This window comes from Zonotrichia albicollis, chromosome 20, assembly GCF_047830755.1.
Source record: "Zonotrichia albicollis isolate bZonAlb1 chromosome 20, bZonAlb1.hap1, whole genome shotgun sequence".
Classification (NCBI taxonomy): domain Eukaryota; kingdom Metazoa; phylum Chordata; class Aves; order Passeriformes; family Passerellidae; genus Zonotrichia; species Zonotrichia albicollis.
The window spans coordinates 8,473,106-8,485,961 of NC_133838.1; the positions used below are offsets into that span (position 1 = coordinate 8,473,106).

The following is a 12,856-nucleotide window of genomic DNA, read 5'->3' on the forward strand; positions in this document are numbered from 1 at the left end:
GTGTCTGAGCCCTGGGGTCAGCTGGGGCTGGCACACTGGTGAGGTGCCACTGGGACCGGATGTCTGAGCCACTTTCCTCTCTGGGATATTCCCTAATTCCACCATGCTTGTGCTGTATTGCTGCTGCTTCCTCTGCTCTGGCTCTGCCCTTGTCACAGCAGAAGTCCTGGACTGTGTTTGTGTGACATGCCAAAAACACTGCAAAACTGCAGAAATCCTTTGGTTTTATTGTACAATAATACTTGCAAGTGTGGAAGAGAAAGGAGAGGTGCAAAACTTTTGTCAAGGATTGCTCCTTCAGCTCTACATTGGGGCCTGCATCCTCATGGCTCCTTTGTCCTTTAACATAAAAAGTAATTTGTCAGCAGAAGAAGTAAAGTTTTGTTTTTCAGTACAGATCTGGCTGTCCTCCCACTGAGACTTTCAACTCTCTTTATCTCAGGAATTGATGGTCTTAGTTTCTGATTCTCTTTCCTTGGTGTTTGTATTGATTTTTTTTTTTCCAGGAGGGTTATTTTCACTGTGGTGTCAAAACTATCTTTCTGTCTGCACTTACAGCAGGTAATAGCTCAACTTGGCCAATTACACATTTTCTGGGCTAGCCCTGCTCTTTGCACAAGATCCCCTGAAAATCTGGAGCCTGGCTGACCTGATGCCTTTGCTTTTCCTTTGCTCTTTCTCAGCAGGCTCCAGGCAGGAGTGGGGAAGGGCAGCAGCCCCAGAGCTGGATGTGAGCAGCAGAGATTGTGGTGTTTGTGAGGGTACCCAGGATGAGGTGAGAGATGAGAATCTGACTCCAAGTTCTTAGAAGGCTGATATATTATATTACATTACATTACATTAAATTACATTATATTATATTACATTATATTATAACATTGTATTACAATATATTATATTAATTATATTAATTATATTAATTATATTAATTATATTATATTAATCACATATCATATCATATATCATATCATGCTGTACTAAAACTATACTAAAGAAAGATTAAAGATACATCAGAAGCTTAACAAGAATGAATAATAAAAACTCATGACTGACTCAGAGTCTGACACAGCTGGCTGTGATTGGCCATTAATTAAAACAATTCACATGCTGGATAAACAATCTTCAAATCACATTCCAAAGCAGTAAAACAGGGAGAAACTGAGGGTTCTCATCTTCCCAAGAGAAGAAATCCTGGGATTTTTCAGAAAATATCATGGTGACAGAGATGAGCAGACAACCTGGTGCTGCTCTTCCTTCACCTGCTGATACTGGCCCCTTGTTGTGGGCTGTGCCATCCTGGGGACAGCATCCCTCCATCCTATCCTTGGTGTGACTTTGTGAAGAAATCCAGTAGGATCCATTAAAGGCTGCTCTGTTTCTCTGTTTTCTTCACACCAGCAATGGCTTTGTCATCTGCTGCTGCTGCAACAAAATTCATGAGATCATTTTTCCCAAAGCATGATACTTAAAATCTCAATTAAAATACCTCTGGCTGTTCTACCACCAAGGCTTTATAAGTGCTTGGAATAATATTTCAGATAAATGGATAAGCTGTGTGCTTTTAACACGACAGACCTTTCTTCTAGTAAAACATATCTAACATAAAATCTTCTATATACTTCCAAAATCCTCTTCCCTGCTTGGCTCCTCAGTGACAGCAAAGTGTGCATGCCTGTGGAGCTTGGTGGTGAATGGAGCTGTCCCAGGGGTCTGGATTGATTTGCTTCATGACATTGATACCTTCCATTGTCCCAGCAGCAAGACCCAGTGTGTGAATACTAAAAGGAAGCTGCTGTGCCTGGAGGCAGGCAAGTGAATTCCTGTGTATTACACTGTGAGAGTTGTGTGTCATATTAGAGCAATCTGCCTTTAAAGGGCATCTTTCAAGCACAAACTAGCTTTTTCCCACACTTGAGTGATCACACAAATAACTGTGATTAAAGGTCAAGTGCCTGGGTTTTTCTATTTTACTCCTTAAAAATTTATATGCGAAAGAAAACCTAGAAGTTAACATAGCATGAAATTGTCATGCAGTTCTGAGCCTTTAACGACAACTAAATATCACTTTTCTTCCTGGGTGGCTTGAGAAATCTTCAGTAATAACGGGTCACTTCTTTTGGTTTCCACTTGAGGAAGATTATAAATAAACCCTGTCTTTTGCTTCCCTGCTCTGTAACATGAAGGAGGGAGGGTTTTGGTGGTATGAACATGTGTCCATAGCCAGCATGGCTGTTCCTGCTCTCACCAGGAGCTCCTGGGCTGCAGGTGCACGGCAGGAGGGGCTCCAGGGCTGGTGCAGCAGCACATGAAGCACTGATCCATGCTGAGCTGTCCTAGATGGGAGGAACATTGATAAATGGATTTCCTCACCAGTAAAGTTATCACAGAGAGATGAAAGGTAATGACCATGTTGAGAAATGGAGAGCTGGAAACATCCTCTGGCTCCAAATGTCCAGCTGGGCTTGGCCTGAGGTCTGAGCACCAACTCCTGTGAGCAGGGCTTGGCATGGGCAACCAGAGCCTGGCTGGGCTGTGCTGGATGGAGGCTCAATGCTTTTAATTTTAATTTATACTGCAATATTTTACATCTGACAAAAAGGAACATCCCGCAGAAATAAATGTTTGCTTTGGTATCATAGTATCCACCACTAGGGAGAAAACTGGTGAGCATTCAGCCTGACTCAACTTTGCAAGAACCTGCAAGACCTACAATTAATAATCAAACCTGGTTGAGTTCCTTCCCCCATGCAGGAGGCTGCTGGAAAATACCTTGGCTTTTACACGACTAAAACAAGCCAATAAACGCTGGATCGTTAAGGCTTTGTGCTGTGGCTTGCACACCAGCATGAGCACCAAGGGTGAGTCCAGCCCTTGGAATCCCAGGGCTGGGGAGGTCACTGGGAGCTGTGCCATGTCATGCTTGTTTCATCAGCCCCTGGCTTTGCTGCTGGTGTTGATCTAAAGCCACTTTCAGTGAGCTTGGAGTTGTGCTCCTTGCAGCCAAGGATTGAAGAATCGCCTTTCCATCGCAGGCAGCCGCAGCACGGTGCTGGGTGTGGGTCTGGCAGGACTCGCCCTGCCCGGGCTGCCTTTCTGTCGTTTCTCTCTCGGCATTTTTGCTTTCACAGCAGCTGCTGGGCTTGGAGGACCTCGACACGAAGCCGGGAATAAAATTTCAAGACAGAAAGGCTCGATAAAACCGATATTCCCGGACATCGCCTGCAGCCAGGGCAGGGATGAGACTGCCCCGCTGCTCTCCCGGGCTCTGAGGGCATGAGGGGGGCAAAGCGCTGCTGATTGCGACCGCAGCATCTCGTCAGCAGCGAGGGCAGCAGTTCCAGCAGCGCAAAGCTCAGCACGGCCGCGCGTTCCCTCAGGAGCCAGCCCGGTGACCGAGCCCGAAGCCGGCGACCGAGCCCGAGCCCTCACGGGGGCCGCCCACCCTCAGCCGGCACCGGAGTCACCGCCCTCCCGCTCTGACCACGCCCCCTTTCGCCCCGCCCTTGTCTCCCATTGGCTGCCCGTGTCGAGGCCCCGCCCCGGCGGCCGCGGTTGGCGCGCAGCGGCGGCGCGGGGCGCGGAGTCGCGGCGCCATGGAGACGGCGCTGCCGCTGCTGCTGCTGCCGGTGCTGCTGCCTCTGCCGCTGCTGCTGCCACTGCTGCCGCTGCTGCCCGTGCTGCCGGTACTGCCCGTGCTGCCCCGCGCCGCCGCCGAGCAGGGTGAGCCGGGCGTGGCGGCAGCGCCTCCCGGTGCTCCGGCGCCGTGTCCCCGGTGCTCCGTCACCGCCGTGTCCCCTCGGCGCATCGGCGCCGGCTTTGGTTGCCCGCGGCGGGTCGCGCAGCGGGTTGCGGTACCGGGAGCGGCCGGCTCGGCTCGGCGCTGGGGTCGCTCCGGGGATGGCCGGACCGGTTGTGGGGCGGATGTGCCGCCGCTCTCCGGGGCTCGGGGTTCTGCCGGAGGAGCGAGAGAGGACGGACGAGTCCTCGTGGAGTGACCGGGTCAGCGCGGGGTGTCCCAGTCCCCGCGGTCACCGGGGGAACGAGGCAGCGCGCTGCCAGTGCCGTGACACGGTTCGAGCTTGGGGTCCGCGTTCGCGGGGACTGCGCTGCCACGGACGGAGCCCGCTGGTCCTGGAGGCGAGAGGAGCGTCCCGGAGCGTTCCGGAGCGGTGTCAGGGATGTGCCGGCCGGGGATGCGCCGCCGCGCCCCTCGTTCCCGGTGTCTGAGCCCGAGGCTCAACCTGCCGCTCCGGGGCTGTGGCTGTTTGCTGGCTGTGGAAGGATCGTGAAGCTGTGAACTGAGGGAGATAGCTTTTCCTGTCAAAGACAGAATTGGCAGTTTTGTGGGAGAAGGGTGGTGTTTGCCAGGGAAATCCCTCTTTCAAAGCAGCTGCTGGTGCCTTTCGGGTCCAGCATCCGCACGCTGTGGGCATGGCACAGTGGCAGTGCTGTCTGTGGTGATGGTACAGTGCTGTCTGTGGTGAGGGTACAGTGGCAGTGCTGTCTGTGTGTCCCTGGGGTTGCACAGTCCTTAGGGCATTGATCAGGCACCTGCGGGGTTGTTCTGGCTGTGCAGTGACAGCTCCCTGCTCACACGGTGATGCCATGGCTGCTGGAGCCCTGGCACAGCATGGCACTGAGCTTCCCAATGCATGGACACGGTGGGTTTTACCAGCATTTTTTGAACCAGCATTTCCTGTGTCGGTGGTTTTCCTAATACGCTGTCTTGCCTGCAGTTGTCCTGCTGGACTCCAAGGAATCACAGGCGGAGCTGGGCTGGACCTCTCACCCATCCAACGGGGTAAGCACAGGGGTGGGACTGTCCCTCTGCACCATTGGGGAGGGTGGAAGGGTCAAATGCTCAGCAGCATTTCAAGTCCTGCCTGTGAGAGCTTTGCTTACACAGAGCTGGGGTGGGGCTGGCAGCCTCGGGACCTCCTCAGTCAGGGTCTATAGGTAGCTTGGCATAATCACTGCCAGGAGCCTCTGGCAGCAGAACGAGGAGTGAGGTCCCTCCTCAAAATGGGATTTAACACTACTAAAACAAGCCAAAAAACAATAAACATCAGGGGGAACACTGGTGGGCATTCAGCCTGACTCAACTTTGCAGGAACCTGCAAGACCTACAATTAGTAATAATCAAACCTCATTGAGTTCCTTCCCCAATGCAGGAGGCTGCTGGAAAATACCTTGGCTTTTACACTACTAAAAGACAAAAGGGATTTTACACTGCTAAAACAAGCCAATAAACACTGGATCGTTAAGGTTTGTGCTGTGGTTTGCATACCAGCATGAGTACCAAGGGTCAGTCCAGCCCTTGGAATCCCAGGGCTGTGCCTGGGGAGGTCACTGGGAGCTGTGCAATGTAATATTTATTTCATCAGCCCCTGGCTTTGCTGCTGGTGTTGGTCTAAAGCCACTTTCAGTGAGCTTGGAGTTGTGCTCCTTGCAGCTTTGGGTTCATTTTCCTAAATGGAAATTAAGTGTTCAGAGGGAAGAGTGATAGGTCTGGAGTCATGTGTGGCACAGCTGTTTGTTTGCAGATGAAACTCTGTTCTGGGTATGTTTTGACTGTTTTGCATAAATTTACCCCCAGAAAAGATTGCTCTGGGAAATTGCCAGGTTGTCATTCAGGCTGTGAGGGTTGAATCATCATCATTTCACTGATCAGAATCTCTGCTGATAGCTTTGGGGAAACCCTGTTTCACTTGCAGGATTGGAGGATTTGCCCTGTTGCAGCTAAAACTTCTCCTGGCAGAGAAGCTGCTGCTGTTCGTGAAGGTGTTTGACATTCTTATGTGATGGTGTGACTGGTGTCCTTAGAGACGGATTAGAGATGGATTTCTTGGAAATCTTGGATTTCTCTGGGTGGCCCAACCCCATCCAGCATTACACTGTGTGGATGCATTTTCCCAGGGATGGAAAATCTGAGGAGTGTGTTGGAAATGAAGGCTCTGGCTCCTCAGCAGAGAGTGTGTCCAGAATCAGGTTTTATTTTCCAAGACCTGGTGCCTTTCTGGTTGCATTTTCACATCTGTACCTGTGTGGAGAGTTCAAGTGTTAGGTGGTCCAAGAGCAGCTGGTGGGTTTGGTGGGCTGAGGACTTCCAGTGCCTACAGCACCTTCCCAGGGACAGAAAATCTGAGGAGTGTGTGGGAGATGAAGGCTCTGGCTCCTTAGCAAATGATGTGTCCAGAACCAAGCTTTGTTTTCCAAGATCTGCTCCCAGTGCTGCCTTTCTGGTTGCATTTTCACATTTATACCTCTGTGGAGAGCTCAGGTGTTGGGTGGTCCAAGAGCAGGTGTTGGGTGGTCCAAGAGCAGCTGGTGGGTTTGGTGGGCTGAGGACTTCCAGGGACAGAAAATCTGAGGAATGTGTGGGAGATGAAGGCTCAAGTTCCTTAGCAGGTGATATGTCCAGAACCAAGCTTTGTTTTCCAAGACCTGCTGCCTTTCTGGTTGTGTTTTGACATTTGCACCTCTGTGGAGAGCTCAGGTGTTGGTTGGGTGGAGTAGCTGCTGGGTTTGGTGCCTACAGCATAATGGTGGGGAGGGGTGGCAGTGACATTTCTGCTGGTTGGTGTGTCTCTGCTGGGGCAGCTCCCAAGCTTTGTGTTCTGTCCCCAGTGGGAAGAGATCAGCGGCGTGGATGAGACCTACAAGCCCATCCGCACGTACCAGGTGTGCAACGTGATGGAGCCCAACCAGAACAACTGGCTGCAGACGGGCTGGATCGCCCGGCGCGATGGCCAGAGGATCTTCATCGAGCTCAAGTTCACCCTGAGGGACTGCAACAGCATCCCTGGCGTGACCAGCACCTGCAAGGAGACCTTCAACCTGTACTACGTGGAGTCTGACTCCGACCTGGGCTGGAGCGTCCACGAGGGGAAGCACACCAAGATCGACACCATCGCTGCCGACGAGAGCTTCACGCAGGGTGACCTGGGCGAGCGCAAGATGAAGCTCAACACTGAGCTCAGGGAGATTGGGCACCTGAGCAAGAGAGGCTTCCACCTGGGCTTCCAGGATGTGGGGGCCTGCGTGGCGCTGGTCTCCGTGCGAGTTTACTACAAGAAGTGTCTGAGCACGGTGCAGAACCTGGCGCTGTTCCCCGACACGGTGGCAGAGACGGCCTTTGTGACGCTGGTGGAGGTGCAGGGCACCTGTGTGGCCCATGCTGAGGTGGATGTGGATAATCCCCCTCGGATGCACTGCAGCGCAGAGGGAGAGTGGCTGGTGCCCATCGGGAAGTGCATGTGCAGCCCTGGCTTCGAGGAGAAGGACGGGGCATGCAGAGGTAAAAGTTGCCATTGGTGTCCTGGAAGGTTTTGTGTGTGTCAGTCCATGCTGCTGCCAGAGCTCTCTGGTGCCTGAGCACAGTTTGGATAAATGGATATTGGATATTTGGATAAATGGAATTGTCTTTTGCGGCAATATGTTTGTTTGGGTGATGGCAGCTCCCCAGTGAAGCACCAGAGGTTTGTTTGGAGGGTACGGAGCTGCTCTGCAGATGCATCAGAGAGGGTTTGGTGGGCTGAGAACTGCTGCCAGAGCTCTCTGGTGCCTGACCACAATTTGGATAGAAGGATATTGGATACTGGATATTTGGATCAGTGGAATTGTCTTTTCTTTGTTTGGGTGGTGGCAGCTCCCCAGTGAAGCACCAGAGCTTTGTTTGGAGGGCATGGGGCTGCTCTGCAGACCTAGCAGAGTGGATTTGGTGGGCTGAGGACTGCTGCCAGAGCTCTCTGGTGCCTGAGCACAGTTTGGATAAAAGGATATTGGATATTTGGATCAGTGGAATTGTCTTTTTTTTGTTTGGGTGATGGCAGCTCCCCAGTGAAGCACCAGAGGTTTGTTTGGAGGGCATGGGGCTGCTCTGCAGCATAGTGCTGGTTAGGCAGACGTGTCAGAGCTCAGGATGCTGTCAGGCATTTCCCACAGCTTTATCTGTAATGTTAAAATTACTCTAGAACATTAATATCCCTATTGATACGCTTTGGACACGGTTTAATGATTTGGTGACTGTACAGCTCACAAGGTTGTGTTTAAGGGCAGCTGCACAAATGGATGCACCCTCTGCCTTAACAAGGCATCCCACTAATGAACCTGGGGCTCTGACCATTTCCATCTTTCAAAGGCAGGTCAGAGCCAGGTGTGGGATGCTGGCTGCCATACTCTTCCTCAGAGTGTGCAGCCTCTGAATGGAGAGAATTGCTGGGATAATGCCACCCCTGGGCACCTTCTTGCCAGCTAGGACCTGGGGGAGGAGGTGAATTCTTCAGTAAAACACATCTGAAAAGATCCTTTGCTGTCCAGATGATACCTTGGATGTCCCTTTTCACCTCACAAACAGATTGAGAAGAAAACAGCTAAAAGTCCCAGGCATTGGAGTTCCCCGCACTGGAGGCAGGAGGTGTAGGAGGAGATTGAGCTTTCTGCCCTCCAGGAGCACCTCCAGCCTTCTCACTGGTGGTGCTGCCTCCCTCCAGGCTGGTGGGATGCCCTTCCCAGTGCTCTGGGCAGTGGCTTCTCCTTAAGAAGACCTTATTAAAGCTATCAAATTGAAATCTCAGTGCTGTTGATTGCTTCAGTGGCTGCATGGCAGCTTGCCACGCTTCCCACATCTGTTTGGAGTGGGGATTTACATAGTGAGTCCCAGAAGGCTTTTGCTAATGTTTCAGGTTTCTCTGTGTTGAGTTTAAATAATTCATATTCTCTGAGGAAAAATATTTGAAGTAATTTAATGGACATAATTAAGTTTCTCTCCCCTCTCACAGAAAGCAGGTCATTAGTCATTCTCTGTGGAGCAGCGTCTGATGTCTGGTCAAATATCAGAAAATAGTTTTTAAGGGTTGAAAGTTTTGGGTTTGTTTGCAGCCCTGCATTAGCATAGTGCTAAGTGAATAGCTTGAAAAGATTCCTGATAAAAGCTGCCTGGGCTGTAGAAATTCTTCAATGAGGACAAAAGCCCTTGAGCTGGAGGCAGGGGGATGCTTTGGGAGTTTGGGGGTGCTAAACCAGGTGATGGCACAACACACCTGGCACCACCTCTGTGATCCTGTGCAGGCTTTGGAGGGCTCTGAGGGTGTGAATCCTGCATGAAACCTCTTGGTCACAGGTTATTTTACAGGTTTTGTGGGCCTGAGAGGTCTGGGCGGTGGACTGGGGATGGTGGGGGCTTTGCTGGCGCCTGTGGGGTGGCATGGGGGCCAGGGTGGTGGTGGCAGCAGGACTGTGGAGGTGGTGACAGCAGGACTGTGGTGGTGGCAGCAGGACAGGGGAGGTGACAGCAGGACTGTGGAGGTGACAGCAGGACAGTTACAGGACTGTGGTGGCAGCAGGACTGTGGTGGTGACAGCAGTACTGTGGAGGGGACAGCAGGACTGTGGTGGTGACAGCAGTACTGTGGAGGTGACAGCAGGACTGTGGTGGTGGCAGCAGGACTGAGGTGGTGGCAGCAGGACTGTGGTGGCAGCAGGACTGTGGAGGTGACAGGAGGACTGTGGTGGTGACAGTACGGCTGTGAAGGTGACAGCAGGACTGTGGTGGTGGCAGCAGGACTGTAGTGGTGACAGCAGGACTGTGGTGGCAGCAGGACTGTGGTGGTGACAGCAGGACTGTGGTGGTGGCAGCAGGACTGTGGAGGTGACAACAGGACTGTAGTGGTGGCAGCGGGACTGTGGTGACAGCAGGACTGTGGAGGTGACAGCAGTGGAGGAAGCAGGAGGTGAACTGCTGAAGGTGTTTAACCTTGGTGGCAGAGCTGGTGTCCCTGTAACCCTGATTGAATTACTGAGAGCATTCTGTACCAAGAGAAGGTTTGTGTCCTCACTCTGAAATTAGGAGAGATGACAAAAAGGACAATAGGATTTCTGACTCTGCTAATTCTGGCTGCAGGAAAGCTGAGCCTTCCCATGTCCAACCTTCTGTCCTGCACCACTGACAAGTTTGCATGTTTCTGATGAATTGTTTTTCTGTTTGGTGGAGTGCAGCCATCTCTGGGGTGGGACTGCACAACTTTAGTGTCTGTTTAACATCCACCCACGAAGAAGAGGAGAGTTTGTCACTGAAAATACACTCAGACTTGTCTTGCCTGATGTATCTCTGCAGCCAGCTGCTGCTCTGTGCTTCCTCTGACCATAAAACCCATTCCCAGCAGATGCACAGCAGGCAATTGGGCAGTTCTGTGCTCTGTGGATGATCCCTTGCCCATCCCTGTTTTGTTTTCACTTGTCTTCTCAGCTTTGATTTCTTTTTGCCATTAATTTTGTCAGGTGTGAGCTGCAGCCCCTTTGTGCTGGTTGTTTTGTGTAAATGAAGCCCTGATGTGGGGGATCTGCCTGACATTTTCATTCAAAGTTGTCTCCTTCTGCTTCCTCTTTTCTATCCAATCCCTGGTAATATCTGCAAGGAGAATTTCAACAAAGCTCAAGGTTAATATTTACCAGCCAGATTTGCTGCAAATAAGACAACTTAAACCAGACATTGCATTAATATGATGGAGGCCAGTTACCAAAAATAGCAGCCAGCCACTCTTCTTTGACAGAAACAGTAAATTTGTGCTCTGGCAGAGTTTCCTCCTCAATTCATTTTCCTCCATTTCTGACAGTCCTGGCAGGAGCCAGCTCTGCCCTGCTGCTGTGTCCCATGCTCTGCTGCCCCCACCAGCACCTGGAGCCCAGCTTGGTCTGGTCAATGATGGTCTAATTAGTGTCCCTGTCCCTTGGCTACATGGGAATGACATCACTGGAAACAGTTTTAGAGTTGGAATAGTTTCTGGTGCTTTGTCAGGATTTTTAAGTGACCTTTTAAAGAGATGAGGGTTGCTCATCTCTTTAAAACCTCACACAGGAGGCTTCAGTGCCAGCCTTGTCCACAGGTGCTGTTTGAAATGGGGAATAACAGAAATTCCCCCTCCTTGTCTGCATCACTGGGTGGATTTTTGAGCAGCATGTTGAATTCAGCCTGCTATGGACAAGACACAAGGAAGATTTATTTGTATTTCTCTTAGGGAGAAAGCAGAGGTTTAGGGTGGGAGTGGGATGTGGGGTGAGTCAGATGCTCTTCTGTCCATTGGATGTGTCCCACCACAGCATTGTGTCACTGCAGTGTCCTTAGGTGGAAAAGAAATAGTTCAATTGAAAGTTAGAGAAATTTTTGACAATATTTTGTCATTTACTGCAAAGATACCTCCTGAAGCCTGAGGTCTGCTTTTCTGTTTAAATAGAAAAAAGATGGATCCAAGTGTACAGCACTTGGAGCTTTTGATTTGTTTCATCTTTTATACATTAGCTTACAAACCTGTAAGTGCTCCTGGAGTGTTCTTTATCTGCTGACTGATGCTGGAGGATTATGCATACATTTGTTTTTCCTCCTGGAGCTCTGCAAGTTGCACAGAGCACCAGGTTTTGCTTTCATCACAGATGCAGCCACAGGCATCCCACAGTCAGACCCTGTGCTTGCTGCTGTGTGGAACTAGAGGAAATTCCAGAGGAAATTCCAGAGGAATTCTGGATTTGGGCATGTTGAGGGGAGGTTGTGAGGGATGGGATCAGCTGGGTGTTGGGTGCTGTTGCCCACCAGCGACACACATGGAGCAGCAGAATGAGTCTCTCATTTTTGCAGTTGTGTGGAACTGGAGGAAATTCCAGAGGAATTGTGGAGCTGGACATGTTGAGGGGAGGTTGTGAGGGATTGGATCAGCTGGGTGTTGGGTGCTGCCCACCAGCCACACACATTGAGCAGCAAAAAGAGTCAAATGAGTCTTTCATTTTTGCTGTTGTGTGGAACTAGAGGAAATTCCAGATGAATTCTGGAGCTGGGAACATTGAGGGAGGGTTATAAGGTGAGATCAGCTGGGTGTTGGGTGCTGCCCACCAGCTATGCACATGGAGCAGCAAAAAGAGTGTCTCTGCAGTAATGTCCAGCCATGGAGGTGTCCATCCTTTGGGATTGCACGTTCCCTTGCTACTCACAGTGTGTCTGAAATAATTCTGCCTTTGGAAGTCGTGACAGATCCACACACAAATCGTTCCGTGACATTTAATTTCAGAGCAAGCTGCTCTGACAATTACAAGCATCACAAGTTGTTTGCAGGATTCCTGTGAGGTTAAGGTCATGGATATCATGGATAACGTGTTGGATGGGCTGTTGAAATCCAGAGGGGATGTGTCCTGCCCACAGCTGAGGGGGTTTGTGTGAGCTCAGAGTGCTCAGCAGGGCTGTCCTTCTGTCTGTCTGACTGGTCAGCCAGTCCTTCACCAGGAGCTGCTTGGTGGCTGCATTATGGAGCTGAGAACACAGCAGTGAATTGCACTTGGCTCAGAGGATGTGCCTGCTTCAGTGTGTCCTTGAGGAACATTCTGGCATAAATAGCACAATGAGGTTCTGTCAGTCCTGGCTGGATTCATCAAATGCACTCTCTTAGATATTTCCAGACTGTTTCTTCTGGGCTAAATCACTAAATTTAATTTCTGCTGTTAAGAGTTCCTTGTTGGGGATGCACAAGGATCTTACCCTTGGACTCAGGTTTTCTTTTTAGTACTCCACAAATTATTTAACAGGGACAAAAATTACAGAGTATCATTGTCTAGAGGTGTCAGAATTGCTGGCAACGTGTTGGACCATAGGCCGCTTGTTGCAAACCAGTTATCTAAAACCTCCAAACTGTGTGGAAGGCTTTTGGATTCTCTGGGGTGGTGCAGCCTAAAGTTCCCATCCTGGCAGACATGGGAGCAAGGTGAGAAGAGCCTGACTCAGTGCTTGCATTGATTGCTCCTCATGCCGGCTTTGTCCCTCTCACAGAGGCACAGAGACTGGACACGAGTGCTGTCCCTCCTCTCTGCCTGCATTA

At 50.7% G+C, this 12,856-nt stretch overlaps 1 protein-coding gene across 2 annotated transcripts in view; it reads left to right on the forward strand.

The window, feature by feature from the left end:
* The first annotated feature begins 3,538 nt into the window (after positions 1-3,538).
* Positions 3,539-12,856, forward strand: part of EPHA10 (EPH receptor A10) — a 33,888-nt gene continuing 24,570 nt past the window's right edge. The window contains exons 1-3 of one of the 2 annotated variants that reach the window (XM_074555582.1): positions 3,539-3,720; positions 4,737-4,801; positions 6,628-7,297. In XM_074555582.1, the coding sequence (XP_074411683.1) occupies positions 3,594-3,720; positions 4,737-4,801; positions 6,628-7,297 (862 nt within the window). In that variant the 5' untranslated portion in view covers positions 3,539-3,593. The remainder of the gene's footprint in view (positions 3,721-4,736; positions 4,802-6,627; positions 7,298-12,856) is intronic. The other variant, XM_074555583.1, reaches the window with a different exon arrangement.